Source organism: Penicillium pulvis (assembly GCF_028828015.1).
Source record: "Penicillium pulvis strain IBT 33274 chromosome Unknown scaffold_8_segment0_segment0, whole genome shotgun sequence".
Classification (NCBI taxonomy): Eukaryota; Fungi; Ascomycota; class Eurotiomycetes; order Eurotiales; family Aspergillaceae; genus Penicillium; species Penicillium pulvis.
Genome location: NW_026643080.1, coordinates 1,628,988 through 1,645,888, shown reverse-complemented (window position 1 = coordinate 1,645,888; position 16,901 = coordinate 1,628,988). Strand labels below are relative to the sequence as shown.

Sequence of the window (16,901 nt, the reverse complement as noted above, 5' to 3'; positions counted from 1 at the left end):
TATATCTCCGCTCTACCAAAGGACCATGGATAGGTCACATGGTTTTTCTTAGGCATGATGCCATCTATTGCAGGTCTTTAATTAAATAGTCTATTGATAAACAGGGTATCTTTTTTTAAATCGCCGGTAAACTTCCAAAGAAATCGTTATCCCATAATTCTGAACCACCAGGGTCAAGTCCCTCAACCCAAGCTCCTAGATCCATAGGCTATTGAAGTCAGCGTACAGCCCATGCAAAACCCGTGAGAAGTATCTTACCGCAAAGTCACCGAAATCGGTGGAAAGAAAAGAAATAGGATCAAAGTCCACTGAGGACCCGGACAACGGCGTGGGGTTTCCCATTGCAACCGGAGTCTGATCAGTCTGTAAAAAGAGATTAGTAGGTGCGAAGAAATCCAGTCCAAGGCCAGTAAAGCATACCGACTCAGGTGGGCGTTGGGCACTGGCCAAAGCATCAGAATAGGCCAGCCCATTCAACACACCACGGCACACGCGAACGCACTTTTTAGAGCAGGTCTCCACGTTCACCATGGGATCTTCGCCCTTGATCCGCGACTGGACGGATGCCAGGATGATGGTCAAGAAGAAGTAAGGCTTGCATCCATTGCCACCAGGGCCGATGCGACGACCAAAATCATCTAAGGTCCGTTCAACTGCCTGCAGCATTACATTCTGTTGTGACTGAACCATGCTCATCAACACGCTCGAGTTCACCCCGTCCATAGTTGGACCGGCTGAATTGACCATCTCTTGAGCCTGGAGGGATAGCTCCACGCAGACTGTAATAGCGGCATGGAATGTCTCGTCCCGGAACACACCACTGCCAAGCTGGGTGATATGGGGGTATAGGACCGAGTCCGCTGGGTTCGGGAGTTCCATCTGAGAGAGGATCTCAAGCGAGGCTTCTAAGCACACTTTTCGCGAATACGAACATTTGGGTAGCCGTACCACGCTGAGCGAGAAGGGTCGGTGGAGCGCGAGAAGAAACTTGCGCATGATGAAGAGGTGTAAGGACTGAGCGAATCTATGCTTGGCAACGTCCACCGGGTTGACGCCGGATGCATTATCGTCGAATAAAGACGAAGCTTGTTGCATGGCTCGGAGAAGTTCTTCACCCATTCGTAACGCTTCATCGTAGGATAGGTCGAACCGAAGGGTGTTGATTTTCTTCGCGATTCGGTAGCGTAGCGGCAGCGTTTTAGAGAGCAAGTACTGGTAAAACCCACGGGTATATGTTGCTGTGCTGAGAGGCGCTGGGTCGGTTTCCATCCTTTCGGATAAATCGTTATCATCCCAGTTGCAGGGTGCATCGCAATCAGATTCGTCAAGATCCACGGAAGGTGGGACACCACGGTCCAGCGAGATTTTGAGATCCAGTTCCACAATCGTCGTCCATAGTCGACGGCGCTGCTCGCACCAGAATGGGCGGGCCTTCTTGCGAAATCGGGTCGGGTCCCGGTGCAATCCCATTGTGATGGCGGATCGAATTAGGGACCCTGCCGAGGCCCACGCCACATCTCCATCGTTGGCGTTCGCGAGACGAGCGATCAAAAGAAGGGTCTGCGTCTGAATCATGCTAAAATTGAGTTGCGGACTCACAAAGGTACACGAGATGTATGACTGCACCGCCATGATCCACTTCATTGCGGGTTTTTGATACACATCACGTTGATCGCCCTCCATATTCGATGTTGGTAGGTAGAAGCAACTTCCGGCTGCTAGGACGGCTAAGAGTTGGGCTACGAATGCCAAATCTGGCTCTTGTTGACGATTCCAGTACGCTGTGTACTGCTCCAGAAAGGTTGGGATGTGCAGAACTCGGAAGGTAGTCTCGAATGTGTCGAGATAAAACTGAACCAATTGATCGGCCACTTTGCGTGATGGGACCATTTCTTCGAGTTGGAAGGCCTGGTCTCGAAATGCTCGTTGATGGTCCTGGCTTTCGCGAGACCAAAGCTCGCACTTGAAATGTTTCATGTCGGAATATTCTTTATCCTTGGTAGCATGTCGACCTCGTCGGAGGAAGGAACCAATATCTTGGAACTAGACTCTCTGTTAGCGAGGACTTGGGGTTGTTGCTCTTAGGAGGCGTTCACTCACAAATGATACGGTGGTGGTATAATGACTGCGACCGAAGTACCTTGTCTTGCCTTTCTTCCCTCGGAAGCTGCAGTCCGGAAGAAATCGAACGCGATCGTCTACTCCTGCAGCATCCATGGTAGACGTTTCCGCATCCGAGAAAACATCGCCGATGGATGTTTCGGGAGTTTGGAGGACATTTCCATTGGGCTTGTTCAACGCATGTTCCAATACACGCAGTCGGTGTCGAAGTTCATGCAGCTCATCCGGGCGACTGCGTTTCGAAACCCGATTTGAATCGGACCGGGAGCCCATTTTAGAATCAAAAACAAACATGCTGCCCGTGCCTGCAGCTGGGTCTTCAGAGCCACTGGGAATCCGCATCCGTGATACTGGTGGTGACATGCGCCGTGAAGACGATTCTGTTGGCCCTGGTTGAGGACCGACGAAGACACACGAGTCTGCAGTTTTTGAGCGGACGCATTGTCCGCAAGGCAGCGAACGGTCACACTTCAATTTGCGTCGTCGGCATTCTGTACAAGAGAGCGGGGGTCGTCTCCGCCGCTGTACCACTCTTGATTGATCGGCGTCCTCGCCCTGTGAGAGCGAGTCTTGATAGTCGACCATGATCACTTTTTTGTCTGTGGTTGAGGGGGCTTATTTCCTGACCCCTCGTCTGCAAGGCTCCAGTCAAAATACGTAAGTCAGTGATGATGGGGTAATCCTAAATGCCTGCAGCACAAAGGACAGGTCACACAATCGCGTGGGAGTCGATGTTCCATTAAACACTCCACGATTGAATTTGATTGAGCAAAGCGCAAAGCTTGACTGTTTAATTTTCAAAGATTAATGATTCAGCAAAGATCAAATTCAGCGACAGCGTTGAATACATATGCGAGGCTACCATGGAGTTAAAACTTCTCGGGGTTCGGAGTTACCGCCTTGGGAAATAATGCCAAGCCCCCGGTCAAGTGCTGATTGATAATAATCCGGCCCCCATAATTCCTACGTTAATAAAAACTGAGTCATTTTTGAGTTCATTTAATATATCTCAGATGAGTTGAGTATTTTCCTGCCACCATATATATCACCTAGAGCTCACGGGTATGGAGGACATGTGAACGTATAACTTGGGCCTGATGAGGTGCCTTGACTTTTGGGCATGAAAATGAACCACTACAAATGAGCCAGTTTGGAAAGTGTGAAAAATGATTACTGTCCTCAAGAAATAAAAGCGCGCCGATGTGTAAATATTCGGGGCAGCCCCTCAGTTTATACACAGTTCCAGGGAATCTCCACCCAGGTGCCTGTGGGGATTTATCGGCATTGTTTGGTGTAATGTGGCCGGGGATGGAAACTAGTATATCGTACTGGGTAGCCTAAAAAGGCAGCGATGTCGGCTAAAGCAATTTAAAGTATAACCTACAAACCTTGAAACATGCCCAAACACGAGCATACCCGTGCACAGTTATTTCGTCATCGGTAGATCGTATACTAGAAAGAATTTCACCAAGCCTTGGAGGGGATCATGTGCAAACCCCGCTGCTGCGATCATCTTCAAATATTTACTGGAGCCGCGTCTTCCCGCCGTTGAGACCCAATAGATCCGCATGACGACAATAGGAGCCCGAGCGATTGGCCTCACTTATATTTTTAACCTTTGAAGGCGTTTTCTCCCCACGGGAGGCTGCACGATGACGGCAAACCACACAGAATCCGAGTCAGCTGGGAGATTCGCAATAACCTGAGTAGACCGAAGTCTCAGACAGGGAAGGGTCATGTAAACAAAAGCTCTTTGATGCATGAATATAGCGGTCAAAGCTGTACATAGAGTAAGATAAGCGGGTCTTGATTGCCGCATGCATTTGGTGTGGTAAGTGTTTTTATGTATGAAGTAGTACAGAGTCCTTGGCGGGCGCCTGCATGGTTGTGCATTTCCTCGTGTCCGGAGTATTTTGATTTTCCTCCCATTTTCCCTCTTGCGCACCTTATCTTGATGATCGTCAAGTGGATCCGATCATCATGCCGCGACCAGTAGGTATGTTCGCTGACACCATCTGCGCTACGCTCGGTCCTGAAAACGTACATAGTCATATCCCGATATGCACTATTGCATCGGTTTGACATGTTAAACTTCTCAAGAACAACACATTCGAGGTCCTTGCGAGAGCACTTCATTGCGAGTTTGTAGGAGTCATCTCCCGGATTGATTGTCATTTCCTCTTTGGGTTTAGTGCCAGAGCTACTCACCGCCTGATTGGGCCCCGCATCCCAGTCATTAGCCACATGGGAATAAACGGCCGATCATTCGTGATTTCTCTCCCCGTGACATCCTAGCTTGCGCCCTATTTCTTGGAACAATTTGGATACCGCTCTTTCTATTCCTCTTGCTTATCTTGTGCTCATCTCCCCACCAAGCTATGGGTTGTGCTTCTCCGGAGCCGCTGCTTGGACTCTATCACAAGTAGTGATCCCTCCCTCAGCGCGCTGGTGCAGAGATAACGTGCTTGCTTGGTCAAATCATCCCTTTATTTTCATAAGCTCGGCCTACTGAACCCCGTGTCTCCATTCTTATTCTTACCCCCTTCAAAGGTGGCCGCATTCTTTGGCGCTTGTCCAGAGTTCCCTCAGATCTTTATAAGCGACGCAGACCCCTGAAGCAGAGATGTCTTCTGACGAATCCCCCACCTCGATGGGCGATACAGAAAAAGCTCGGCCCAATAACATGCCACGCTGGAGGCGTATCTTTAGAAACAAGCCAAGTCGCGACCGGGAGGCAAACGAAGAATCTACCTATCGCCCAAGAAGAACTCTGGGCATCCTTAGTGACAAGGAGACGGACGAAGTACCTGGTAAGTGACCTGGCTTGATATAGCTTGATGTGACTCTTTTTTTGACCATGTGTTTATTTTTTTTGGTATAGGAACGGTCCTTCTGCTCGCCTCTGATCGAAACGAACCTCTGGGAATGCGGCACCAGCCGCAACGGATGTCAGCCTCATCACTTCCCACGAGCATTCAACCCTCCTCACGCTCGTCTTCGCGGAATCCAGTTCCACAGCAAAAGCGAACAGCGGACGGGCAAATTGTCCTAGACCCTCAGCCTGATGACTCCGTCAATGACCCTCTCAACTGGCCAGTGTGGCAACGAGACACTGCGTTGATATCACTGGGCTTTTACTGCTTAATCGGAGGAGGCATGACCACTATTCTGGCCGCTGGATTCAGTGAAGTTGCAGCTACCTACGAAGTGACTCAGCAGAAAGTAGCATTCACAACGGGTCTCTACATGATGGGACTCGGCATCGGGTCGGTGATCATGTCCCCAACCGCAATCTTGTTCGGAAAGCGCCCTGTGTATCTCCTTAGTGCGACTCTCTTCATTCTATCAGGCATTTGGTGTGCCCTTTCCCCGAACTATCCCAGCTTGGTGATAGCCCGGATCTTCCAAGGCATTGCGGTGAGCCCGGTCGAATGTCTCCCATCAGCTACGATTGCGGAGATCTACTTCTTACACGAGCGAGCCTATCGAATTGGCATTTACACGCTGCTGTTACTTGGTGGAAAGAACTTAGTTCCCCTCGCCAGTGCTGCTGTAATCGGTAGTCTCGGATGGCGCTGGGTATTTTGGATCGTGTCGATCATCGTTGGTGGCTTTTTGGTCCTGTTATTTTTCTTTGTCCCTGAAACCTTTTGGGATCGAACTCCACGTCCTCGAAAGTCACACAAGCGTCCACATGCTCACCGAACGGTCTCCGACTTGATGTCACATGGATTCAGAGGACGTCGTCCTCATTTGCAGATTCCTGACGAACCACTCTCACCAAATGTCGATGATGCAACATCGCCAATTGAGAGGAAGCATAAAAATGCTCATGTTGGATTTGCAAATGATTTGCCAACGAACGAGAAACACACGCCAGAAGGTGGCGATTACTTTTCTGCTCACGCTGGAAGCCCTACCACCGATGCTCAGACTCACGCCGAGCCATCTCAACCGAGTGTTGAACTAAGTGGTGGCCTCCAGCCGGTCCAACCTGCTCACATCGACGCCTCCCACCGGAGCCCCGGTGAGGCCGAAGAAGGACGGCCCGCGGCCATTTCGCCTGCACGCAGCGAGTCCCGTGAAACCAGTGCTCATCTCTCGTCTACTTTACAGTACACAAATCGACTACGTGAACGCCCAAGAATCCCCTACGTCCAGCGACTTAGGGTATGGAATGGAAGAATTGCCCGCGACAAGTGGTTGAAAATTGCTGTGCGGCCCTTTATCTTATATGCCTACCCGTCTGTTCTTTGGTCGGCTGTGATTTACGCTTTATCCGTTGGATGGCTCATTGTGATCTCTGAGTCCGTCTCCAAGATTTTTGAGAGCGATGAGGGCTATGGCTTTACTGCCCTCCAGACGGGTTTGGTCTATATCTCGCCCTTTGTTGGCGGTCTACTCGGAACTGCAGTAGCGGGCAAAGTGTCAGATATGGTCGTGCGTTTCCTCACACGGCGCAACGGAGGTATCTATGAGCCCGAGTTTCGCTTGGTAATGGCAATCCCTATCGCCTTGTCGACTACGATTGGGTTGATGGGATTTGGCTGGAGTGCACAGCTAATGGATGCCTGGATTGTGCCAACAATATTCTTTGGTGTGATTTCGTTCGGTTGCTGCTTGGGAAGCACGACTGCCATCACTTTCTGTGTGGACAGTTACCGCCAATATGCAGGGGAAGCATTGGTGACGTTGAATTTTACCAAAAGTATGCCCCCCACTTCTTGTTGTCGGAATTAAACTAATCTTATTTCTCGTGGTCTAGACATCGTTCACGGACTCGTCTTCTCTCTCTTCATTGTCGACTGGCTTGAAGCCGATGGCTTCCGCACCGTCTATCTTGCCATCGGTGGGATCCAGCTATTCTGTCTACTCATGTCCATTCCGATGTACATTTACGGCAAGCGTGCCCGTATGTGGACCGTCCGTAAGCGTTTGATGGAACGATTCTGATTTATGACCATATTGGACCGATGCGTGATGATCATGATTTATTTGGATATGGATAGAATATATGGATTGCCTCACGGCTACATGTTACGTTTTGCATTTATGTGGGACATATTGAATTGAACTGAATGAGACTGCTCCGATTGGTAATACCGAATATCGACCTTCGAATCTGAGCTCCGAAATGGTCAAATGGCCAGCCCGGTCTAGAGTGCCTTTGCGGAGATGTGGCGCTACATTTGCATTAGACGAAACATACTATCAAGTTATTTTGAGCCTACTGAAACAACCTTGGAAGTGTATACTCGCCTCGGAGGAACAGTCTATCTGAGGCAGCGATAAGAAAACCAAGAGTACAGAAGTTTATACCGGCGCATGATTTGCATCGATGCCTACATGCTATGAGGGGATCAGTCGAGACTCGGATGGATGCAACTGTCAGACCCGGAGAATTAAGCAGTTGGTCGTTTCATACTGGTCGCGTGTCTCGCATAATAAGCTCACCTTTTAGGTTCGCTTCCGGGGTGTTCCAGCAATTTTGACCAGTGGGTATCAGGAGAAGAACAGGGGGTTGGACTAGCCTCCCCGAGGCTAGTTTGTTATAGATATATGGAGTATGGGTCCACATGACCGAGTGTCTCCGTGCTTTATAGTGTGCCTCATTATGCACATGTGGGCGTCAGGATTAAGCGAAATCGAGCTAAGCTCGGTTAATATGAAATTCAAACCCCTAGACCTGAATCTCGCGATAGTGTTATGGTGACTACCTTGGGAAAAGGCCGGAAGTCTTCTCCACCCGACCGAAGAAACTCGCAAGATAAACATATAGTGGAGCAACCCGATTAGCACGGAAGACCGACAAGCCACAAGTCAGTAATTAATAACCATGCAGAAACTGAAACCACCCAGTATACATGCAACACCATGGGCATCCAATCTAGGATAACACCCGACGTCATTCAAATCTTTCTCTCCTGGCATCCACTCACATCCCTAGATCTCCATGGTCGCACGGCATTGGTCCGCAAGGACCAAATCTCAAACCGCCAGCCGCCCGCCAAGACACCAGACAAGGATCGGCGCTAGGTGCCAGCTGCCTCAAGTTTGGTTTCATCATTCATTCGCACTGGCCGCACCCGCCACATTCTTCTGCCAAGTTCTGCCCGGGCCTCTCGCTGTCGCCAGATCCAACGCAGATGTGGGCGGGGCGGTTCTAGGTGTTGGATTGGTGGATCGAGGTTGGGCGGGATTGACAGAAGGGATCACAATTGTCGCATGAAGGTTTGACCTGGCGCCAACAGGAACTTTTCTAGGTTGATGTCCGGCGATCGGATCGATAAATTGTACTCCAGGGTTCCTGAACCCTTCGAGTCGGCTGGTCTTACTTGTTTTTGTAAAGGTATTAATTTGCTTCGTCCTAGTGTGGACTTGGCTTGTCTCATCTATCCCCACCCAGATTGGCAGGTGGAGGACCATTGTGTCTGTGTCTGTGTCTTGTAACAATATATTCTTTTTTTCTTCTTTTTCTTGTTTCTTTGACTCTTTGTTCGCATTCTTTTCATCACAATCGTTTTGAAGGTGGACTGGTTCCATCGTTATACTTCTTTTCTTCGGGCCTGACGCCAGCATTCCTTGCGTTGCCAACGGAACAGCTCAGCAAAAATCTGACACTGCTATCCCTGGGTAGATCTGAGGGGAACAGGATTTCGGTTTTGATTCTCTTCAGCCGATACAGTCGCTTTCCTTTAGGCAGGCCCTGATCCTCGACGCCGCCATTCGCTATATCGGTATCGACACGATCGTTTCAATCATTCGTTCTTTTTTCTTTTTCAAACAACAGCCTGGTGCTGCTGTTGTCAATTGTCAATCGTTTCATCTTGCCAGCAGAAAATTAACCAGCAACTCTGGACCAGTATTCAATCAAGCCGGTCTTGTGAGAAGATACGCAGCTAGAATTTGGCCTGATTCATTCGGAATACTGCTTGATATCTATCGGAATACACACTCGCTCGCAGTTACAGAACAGTAGAACAATGGAGTTCGAAAAGCGCCACGGCTCCTCCAGCTCCATGGATCTCTTTTACGAAGCCCTCAACGATGACCTAGCCCGCTACTCCCTGCTAGCCCTTGGCTGCGCCGCCGCCGCATACTATATCTGGCAGCTAACCGTTCGATTCTCCGACCACCTACGAAGACTGTCCACATTCAACGATGACAATCAACGGTATTTCGTTCCAGCTCATGAAAAGTTCTCCTGGATCAAGAACCACCTGATCTATGCCCCGATGTTCCGGAACCGCCACAACCGCGAATTGCAACTTTCGCAGGCTATCAACATGGGCACCCTGCCCAGTCGTTTCCACGGACTGCTGGTTACCGGTGTTGTTGCTATGAATGTCATTCTTTGCGTGGTCACTGTTCCCTACGCATCCGATGAAAGTACCACTGCTGGCATCGTTCGCAATCGGACTGGTACTATGGCGACTGTGAACTTGATCCCGCTTGTCTTGATGGCGGGGCGAAACAACCCGTTGATTGCTATGCTTCATGTTCCTTTTGATACGTGGAACCTTCTTCACAGATGGCTAGGACGTATTGTGGTTTGTGAGGCTTTGGCTCATACATTTGCTTGGGCGATTCCCAAGGCTCAGGATGGTGAGGATTCTAGCTGTTTAATGTTAAAGTCTGTGCTAACATAAATTGTAGGAAGCTGGAGTGCTGTGGGCGAGTATATCTCTGGGAGTAGCTTCCTGACTGCTGGACTGGTTGTAAGTACTGAAGCTCACTCCAGAAAACTTCATTCATTGACATGGAATTCCAGACTACTTGTACTTCAGTCGCACTTTTGGTTCACTCACCATCACCAATTCGCCATGCCTTCTACGAGACATTTCTCCACCTGCACATCGCCCTCGCCGCTATCTGCATGGGCTTCCTTTGGGTTCATTTGAATGGATATGCCGCGCAGAAGTACTTGCTTGGTGCTATCATCCTGTGGGCACTGGAGGTAAGTTCTTTAATCCATAGATACTCACAGCACATACTGACTGGTTTGAAGCGTGCAACCCGCCTATTCATCATCATATACCGCAACCTCGGTCGCGCATCCACGACAGCCACCATCGAGGCAATGCCAGGTGACGCCATGCGGATTACCCTCCGCCTCGCCCGCCCATGGAAGTTCCGTCCCGGTCAACACATCTACCTCTACATCCCAGCCATCGGATTGTGGACCTCACACCCATTCTCCGTAGGCTGGAGCGAAGATGAAGACAAAATGTCTGACGAGAAGTCTCTACCCATGGCCCACCAAGACCTAATTGGAGCACCCCAGCAAACAACTCTCTCGCTACTAGTCCGCCGCCGAACAGGAATGACCGACAAGCTATACCAACGCGCAGCCGACGCCATGGGTGGCCGGATCACCCTCCGTGCCTTCGCCGAAGGACCATATGGTAACATCCATACCATGGATTCATACGGCACAGTCATGCTCTTCGCTGGCGGTGTCGGTATAACACACCACGTCCCCTTTGTCCGCCACCTCGTAGCCGGTTTCGCAGATGGCACGGTAGCCGCCCGCCGGGTTACGCTTGTGTGGATCATTCAATCGCCCGAACACCTGGAATGGATCCGTCCCTGGATGACAAGTATCCTAGCCATGGACCGTCGACGTGAGGTGCTGCGCATTATGCTGTTTGTTACACGTCCTCGCAATACCAAGGAGATCCAAAGCCCGTCTGCGACTGTGCAGATGTTCCCTGGCCGACCGAACATCGATACCCTCGTTGGTATGGAAGTTGAGAACCAGATCGGTGCGATGGGTGTCCTTGTTTGTGGCAATGGTAGCTTGAGTGATGATGTTCGTCGGGTTTGTCGCAAGAGGCAGTCGAAGTCTAATCTGGATTATGTCGAGGAGAGCTTCTCGTGGTAGTGGGTTTTGGTCTTTGTATACACGATGTGAATGTTGCACTTTGCCTAAGTTGTTCTTGTATCTTGGTTACTTCCCCGATTCGCCCGCACGGCAACTTCCGCTTGACTGGTTTGGACTTGATTTTCTTGTCTTTTGAAGATTTTTGATTTTCTCCGACTGCGATGGGATGGTGTGGGTAGATGTATATACTTTTTGGTTCGCATCTGGGAAGCGTGAGGGGTTTATCTTTGTGCTGGGTCATAGCCCCTGCAGGGTGCAGAAAAAGTCCCTTGCAGCACACTCATGCAAGCCCAGGATCGCCCTCACTATGAACACCTGTGAACGCCTTAGTTAGGTCTCGCAATTCAGCCAACGATTAAGAACGCATCGCAGCATATGTATGGAGCTCGTATTAAAATGTTTAAGCTCAGCTGTTCAGCTTCAGCTGTTATCAGTACGGGGCCGATGGTCGGATGTTGATGCCCAAGTGGATCGTTTTACATAAGAACTGCAGGCCGATTTGCCTCCTGACATCGGACTTAACCCCGACACGGCAGTCCAGGTCTCCGTAACATCCCACATCTTATCTGATTAAGAAGATCGGCCTTTCCGTCCCCATTTTCCCCATTTCCTTTCCCTGCCAAGTCCGCTCGTGAACCTTGTTCCTGTTGACATCCTCTCCACCGGACTCCCATGCTGCCTTCTCGTTGAAATGGCGACCGTGGGAAAACCCTCGGAACACGACGACAGATATCCAAACTCTAGATCTGGCCCGTCGCACCATGATTCCACCGGAGAGGTACAACCGCTCCTCGGTCCCTCGACCGTGGCCGTCAAATCACCCGGTGTCGCTCGCATCGAAATCATTAATGCCTCACTTACGCGAAATGACCGGATAATGATGTTCCTGGGCGTGTTCCTGGTCGGATACGCATATGGCCTGGACAGCCAAGTGCGCTCTACTTACCAATCATACGCTACATCCAGTTTTGGTGAGCATTCACTACTAGCGACCGTCAACGTGGTCCGCAGTGTTATTGCCGCAGCCGCCCAACCAGCTGCCGCTCGCATCGCAGACGTATTCGGTCGATTTGAACTCGTGGCCGTGTCGATGGTTTTCTACTTGATCGGTACGACGGTGGAAAGCTGTGCAACTTCGATCGAGATGTTCTCGACTGGCACGGTTCTATATCAGCTGGGCTATACCGGAATCGTTCTGCTGGTGGAGATTATCATTGCAGATATTACGTCGATGCGGTCGCGGGTGTTCTTCAGCTATCTTCCCGCTACGCCGTTCATTATCAATACTTGGATTAGTGGGAATATCACTTCCACAGTTCTGAGCAAGACTGGGTGGCGATGGGGAATCGGCATGTGGTGTATCATTTACACCGTGTGTTCGCTGCCTCTGCTTTGCACTTTGTTTTACACTAGCCGACGGGCACAGAAGACTGGGGCTTTGGAAAATCATCCGAGCCCGCTGCGGTTTTTTGGCACACATCGGTTGGCGGTAGATATGTTCCATCAGCTTGATGTTGTTGGTATCTTTCTAATGATCGCCATCTTCGGTCTTATTCTTGCGCCACTCACGATCGCCGGTGGGACTGAATCACAGTGGCGATCTCCCGTTATAATCACACCTCTTGTTGTCGGTGTCTTGTGTATACCAGTATTTATTTTTTGGGAGACGAAAGGCGCAAAACATCCCCTTGCGCCTTTTCATCTTCTCAAGGATCGAGGTATATGGAGTGCACTCGCCATCCGGTGCCTCCTCAATTTCTCATGGTATCTCCAGGCCGATTATCTCTATACAGTTCTGATTGTTGCATTTGACTTTTCTGTCGCGACCGCAACTCGCATTCAATCCTTCTACTCTTTCTTCGGGTTGATCAGCGGTCTCATAACGGGGATCATTATTTACCGAACCCGCAGATTGAAGTACCTGATTATCTGCGGAACATGCCTTTTCATGATGGCATACGGCCTAGTCCTCTATTTCCGAGGCGGCGCAGATGGGGGCTCCAAAGCCGGAGTGATCACCGCCCAAATATTATTGGGCCTTGCGGGCGGATTCTTCGCATACCCAACCCAAGCTTCCGTGCAAGCAGCCACGACACACGAGCACATGGCCGTTCTCACTGGTATCTACCTGGGTTCATACAACATCGGAAGTGCCCTTGGAACATGTGTATCGGGAGCCATCTGGACACAGACCCTGTATAAATCACTTGTCGAGAATTTGGCATTCCAGTCCAATACCACCTTGGCGCATGCTGTCTACGATTCGCCCTTCGAGGTAGTTCCTTCCTATCCAATTGGTACACCCGAGAGAACTGCTATCATCCTCAGCTACCGGCATGTACAGAGACTTCTCTGTGTTACTGGAATATGTCTTGCCGCGCCGATGATTGCGTTGGCATTTGTTTTGCGGAATCCTAAGCTCTCAAAGGAACAGAGCCAGCCTGAGGCTGAGAGAGAGGATTAGACACATCGCCTTTTGGCGATTCTCACGATTTAATGAAAGCGATCTTTATTAGATTTGACTCATGAATTTTACATTTCGGATGCAGCATGACAATATCCCTGCACATTTCAGCGTTCCAATTTTCATCTCGGGTTTCATATGTTTATACAAGAAAATACATATACATTGACATATACATTTATATATAAATTGGCTTTTAGCCGTATGAGATGACTTCCTCTGCCCTTTTAACCGTCATGCTGACCAAGTGGCTTACCTAGCAAATTGCGTCACTGCCTGGAACACCGTCGTGACGTTCGTGATTCCATCTTTTAACCGAGAATACGAGACAGTGAATCATTGTGGCTTATCGCTACTAACAGCTCGTAATAGACAGCTCTACCTGCGTAGGATCTAAAGACTTCTCTTGGTCAACCCGCACTGGACCGGAATAAGTAGTTGATGTTTCGTCGCCCAGCTGTCCTCAACTCGCTAAAGCACTATCGCAACATGGCGACAAATTACGAAAACATTATCATCGGCTCCGGCCAATCCGGTACGCCCCTAGCCGTCGCATTCGCAAAGGCAGGACAAAAAACAGCACTGATCGAACGCGAGCACGTCGGCGGATGCTGTATCAACGAAGGCTGTACACCGACAAAAACGTTAATCGCATCAGGTCGAGTCGCTTATCTAGTTCGTAAGGGACCAGATTATGGTATACATACGCACACTCCTGAACACAAGACTCACGTGAATATGGCGGTGGTCGACATGCTCAAAGTCCGCCAACGGAAACGCGACATTGTCACCTCATTCCGCGGTGGTAGTGAGACTAAGCTTAAAGATGCTGGTGTGGATACCCTAGTAGGTGAAGCGACTTTCGTGGACGAGAAAACAATTCAGTACAAGGATAGTGGTGGCAACGTGAAGACCGTGCAAGGCCAAAATATATACATCAATTCCGGGGCAAGACCTGCACCGCCATTTCTCGAAGGAGTTGCCTTTCTTGATCAAAAGATAGTCTTGGATTCCACGTCAATCCAAGAGCTAGATCAGGTTCCTGGACACCTCGTCGTTATTGGAGGTGGATACATAGGGGTGGAATTTGCACAATTGTTTAGCAGATTAGGCGCAAAAGTCACCATAATCCAGCACGGGAAACAATTGTTGCCACGCGAAGACGAAGAGATAGCACGCATACTACAAGACATCTTTGAAGAGGATGGACTTACGGTCCTTTTGAACTCTGACCCAGTCAGAATTGCGCCATCATCTACCGGATTCACTCTTCATTACCAAGCCAATAACAGCGACCACGCCATCGAAGGAACACACATCCTATTTGCTACTGGTCGCATCCCAAATACAGATATGTTGAAACCCGAAGCTGCAGGTGTAAAGACCGACAGAAAAGGATATATTGCAACAAACGAATATCTCGAAACATCATCTCCTTCTATCTTCGCAATGGGCGACGTAAAAGGACCACCATCATTCACACATATCTCATACGACGACTTTCGTATTCTCCGATCCAACATAGTTCCATCATCATCGTCGCAAATGTCTACGAAACTATCAGTTAAAGACCGTATAGTGCCATACGTGGTCTTCACAGATCCCCAGTTAGCACACGTCGGTTTGCACGAGGGCGAAGCTCGAACAAAGTTCCCGGACAAGAAGATCCAAATTGCAAAAATGCCAATGGCGTATGTTGCCCGCGCACTGGAAATGGGTGAGTCGAGGGGAATGATGAAAGCTGTTGTGGATGGCGATAGCGGGTTGATTCTGGGCTTTACATGTTTGGGTGTTGAAGGTGGTGAGATTATGAGTACCGTGGAGGTGGCGATGATTGGGGATGTTCCTTATCAAAAGTTGAGGGATGCGATTTTGGCTCATCCTACTCTTGCGGAAAGTTTGAATAATATCTGGGGGTTCTTGGAGTGAGGGTGATATTCTGTACGGCAAAATGGTAATGGGTGGGAGTAAAACAAGAATGAAAGGATGCAGAGGTACAGACACCAAATAAGATTGATGATATGAGGGCCCTGGCACGCAGGATCTTTGGAAAGAGAATACTACCGAAGTCAAAGGGCTCGACAGCGTCGGGTGTTTTGTACATTCATATATCCATGATATTCTCAAAACAATATTGAAAAGTACAAGATGATCATTCAATCAATTGCATTTTAAATCGACTAAACAAATACACATGCGCTCTTGATAGATCTTTCCTGGCCCCTGGTGATCGAATTCACTGCAAAAAACACGAACTTGTTCTTCTGGATCGTTGATCTACAAGACTGCTACACCACACAGACAAGTCCCACATAGCTTTTTACTATAGATGCTTCAACTCATGCTGTGTCGTCTGTCACAGATCCAAATGAATCGGATCGACTAGCTGGGCTTGAGTAATTGTCAAGTACCTTCAAATCTCTCGGATCCAGAAGGTGGAGCGCTTGGATCTTCGTCACCACGGACATGAGCAACACCAGGGAGGATAGGGTGACTGGGTTGAAGAGCGCCCATGATCTGCTCAAGAATCAGATTCTGAGCTCGTATCATATCGTATTGTTGACTGATCATTGAATTCTGCGTATCGATCTCCTCGATAACAAGCCTGAATACCTCGAATAATGAGCGGACTAGAAGCATGATGATAGTTCGAAAGACAATATCAACCAACCTATTAAAAGCACTGCTATAAATTCCCTCAATCTCCAATCTTTTCTCAATAGCAGTTCCGAGAGCGCTGTCCAGTTTTCGTTTGTTCCTAAGAAAGGTATTCCTTCTGAGCAGACGTCGTATTGACCATGGTACCCATTTATATCCATAAGCCTCAGGTAATAGTATGATGAATTTATGATGTGTAATGATACTGGCAGCATGTGTTGTAACGAAGTCGACCTTGCTTGCAATCGCCTCGGGAATTCTGTCTTTGAATTCCTGAAACATCTCAGATGTTCGTTTCAGAGATTCATATTCTGCCTCCAGGCGCAGACCCAACTCTTTGATCTCCTTGTCTACATTAGCTAGTGCATTCGCTTGGAAGACGACCGTAACGAAGACTGCGTATGCGAGTGTGAGGATTCCGATGATATTCCCGGTCGTTGACAGGGGACTATCGGCACAGGAAAATTCAGTCACGCAGGTATTGTTACCTGACATAGCTTGGGGAACTCATCAATTGGGATTCGAAGAAAATTATTGCTTGAAGAGGATGAGAATAAAACGAAAGATGGAGGAGGGTATAAGCACTAAATAAATGCTGCAGGTAGCTCTCCTTTCAGCCTCACCATATTAGCGCGCGATACCTAAGCTGCAGCCCTCTATCCTTGTATTTATTCTTTCATCATGGTTGCCGGTGTCCTCGATTTACCGGGGTCCTTTAATCGGGCGATAGGCTGTGGCTTTATATTCGTAGCTGCTACACTTCTCATGGACCGC

At 49.1% G+C, this 16,901-nt stretch overlaps 6 protein-coding genes across 6 annotated transcripts; 4 read left to right on the top strand and 2 right to left on the bottom strand.

Moving 5' to 3' along the window:
- Nucleotides 1–115: 115 nt before the first annotated feature.
- N7503_010028 (uncharacterized protein) lies at nt 116–2,706 on the bottom strand (the record flags this gene model as incomplete). The annotated part of the gene is made up of 4 exons (XM_057069574.1): nt 116–208; nt 259–363; nt 421–2,043; nt 2,101–2,706. 4 exons carry the CDS (start codon nt 2,704–2,706, stop codon nt 116–118), a joined length of 2,427 nt encoding a protein of 808 aa, XP_056916185.1.
- A 2,023-nt stretch (nt 2,707–4,729) lies between these two features.
- N7503_010027 (putative MFS transporter) lies at nt 4,730–7,286 on the top strand (the record flags this gene model as incomplete). Its single annotated transcript, XM_057069573.1, has 3 exons — nt 4,730–4,931; nt 5,003–6,829; nt 6,887–7,286. Coding segments are annotated over 3 exons (2,217 nt in total), but the record flags the coding sequence as incomplete, so codon positions are not given.
- Nucleotides 7,287–9,104: 1,818 nt separating this feature from the next.
- N7503_010026 (ferric reductase family protein) lies at nt 9,105–11,005 on the top strand (the record flags this gene model as incomplete). Its single annotated transcript, XM_057069572.1, has 4 exons — nt 9,105–9,726; nt 9,778–9,839; nt 9,893–10,078; nt 10,130–11,005. The coding sequence occupies 4 exons, from the start codon at nt 9,105–9,107 to the stop codon at nt 11,003–11,005; spliced, it is 1,746 nt and encodes a 581-aa protein (XP_056916183.1).
- Nucleotides 11,006–11,696: 691 nt separating this feature from the next.
- On the top strand, nt 11,697–13,469 carry N7503_010025 (uncharacterized protein; the record flags this gene model as incomplete). The annotated part of the gene is made up of 1 exon (XM_057069571.1): nt 11,697–13,469. One exon carries the CDS (start codon nt 11,697–11,699, stop codon nt 13,467–13,469), a length of 1,773 nt encoding a protein of 590 aa, XP_056916182.1.
- A 489-nt stretch (nt 13,470–13,958) lies between these two features.
- N7503_010024 (mercuric reductase) lies at nt 13,959–15,398 on the top strand (the record flags this gene model as incomplete). The annotated part of the gene is made up of 1 exon (XM_057069570.1): nt 13,959–15,398. One exon carries the CDS (start codon nt 13,959–13,961, stop codon nt 15,396–15,398), a length of 1,440 nt encoding a protein of 479 aa, XP_056916181.1.
- Nucleotides 15,399–15,872: 474 nt separating this feature from the next.
- On the bottom strand, nt 15,873–16,622 carry N7503_010023 (uncharacterized protein; the record flags this gene model as incomplete). The annotated part of the gene is made up of 1 exon (XM_057069569.1): nt 15,873–16,622. One exon carries the CDS (start codon nt 16,620–16,622, stop codon nt 15,873–15,875), a length of 750 nt encoding a protein of 249 aa, XP_056916180.1.
- Between the last annotated feature and the right edge of the window lie 279 nt (nt 16,623–16,901).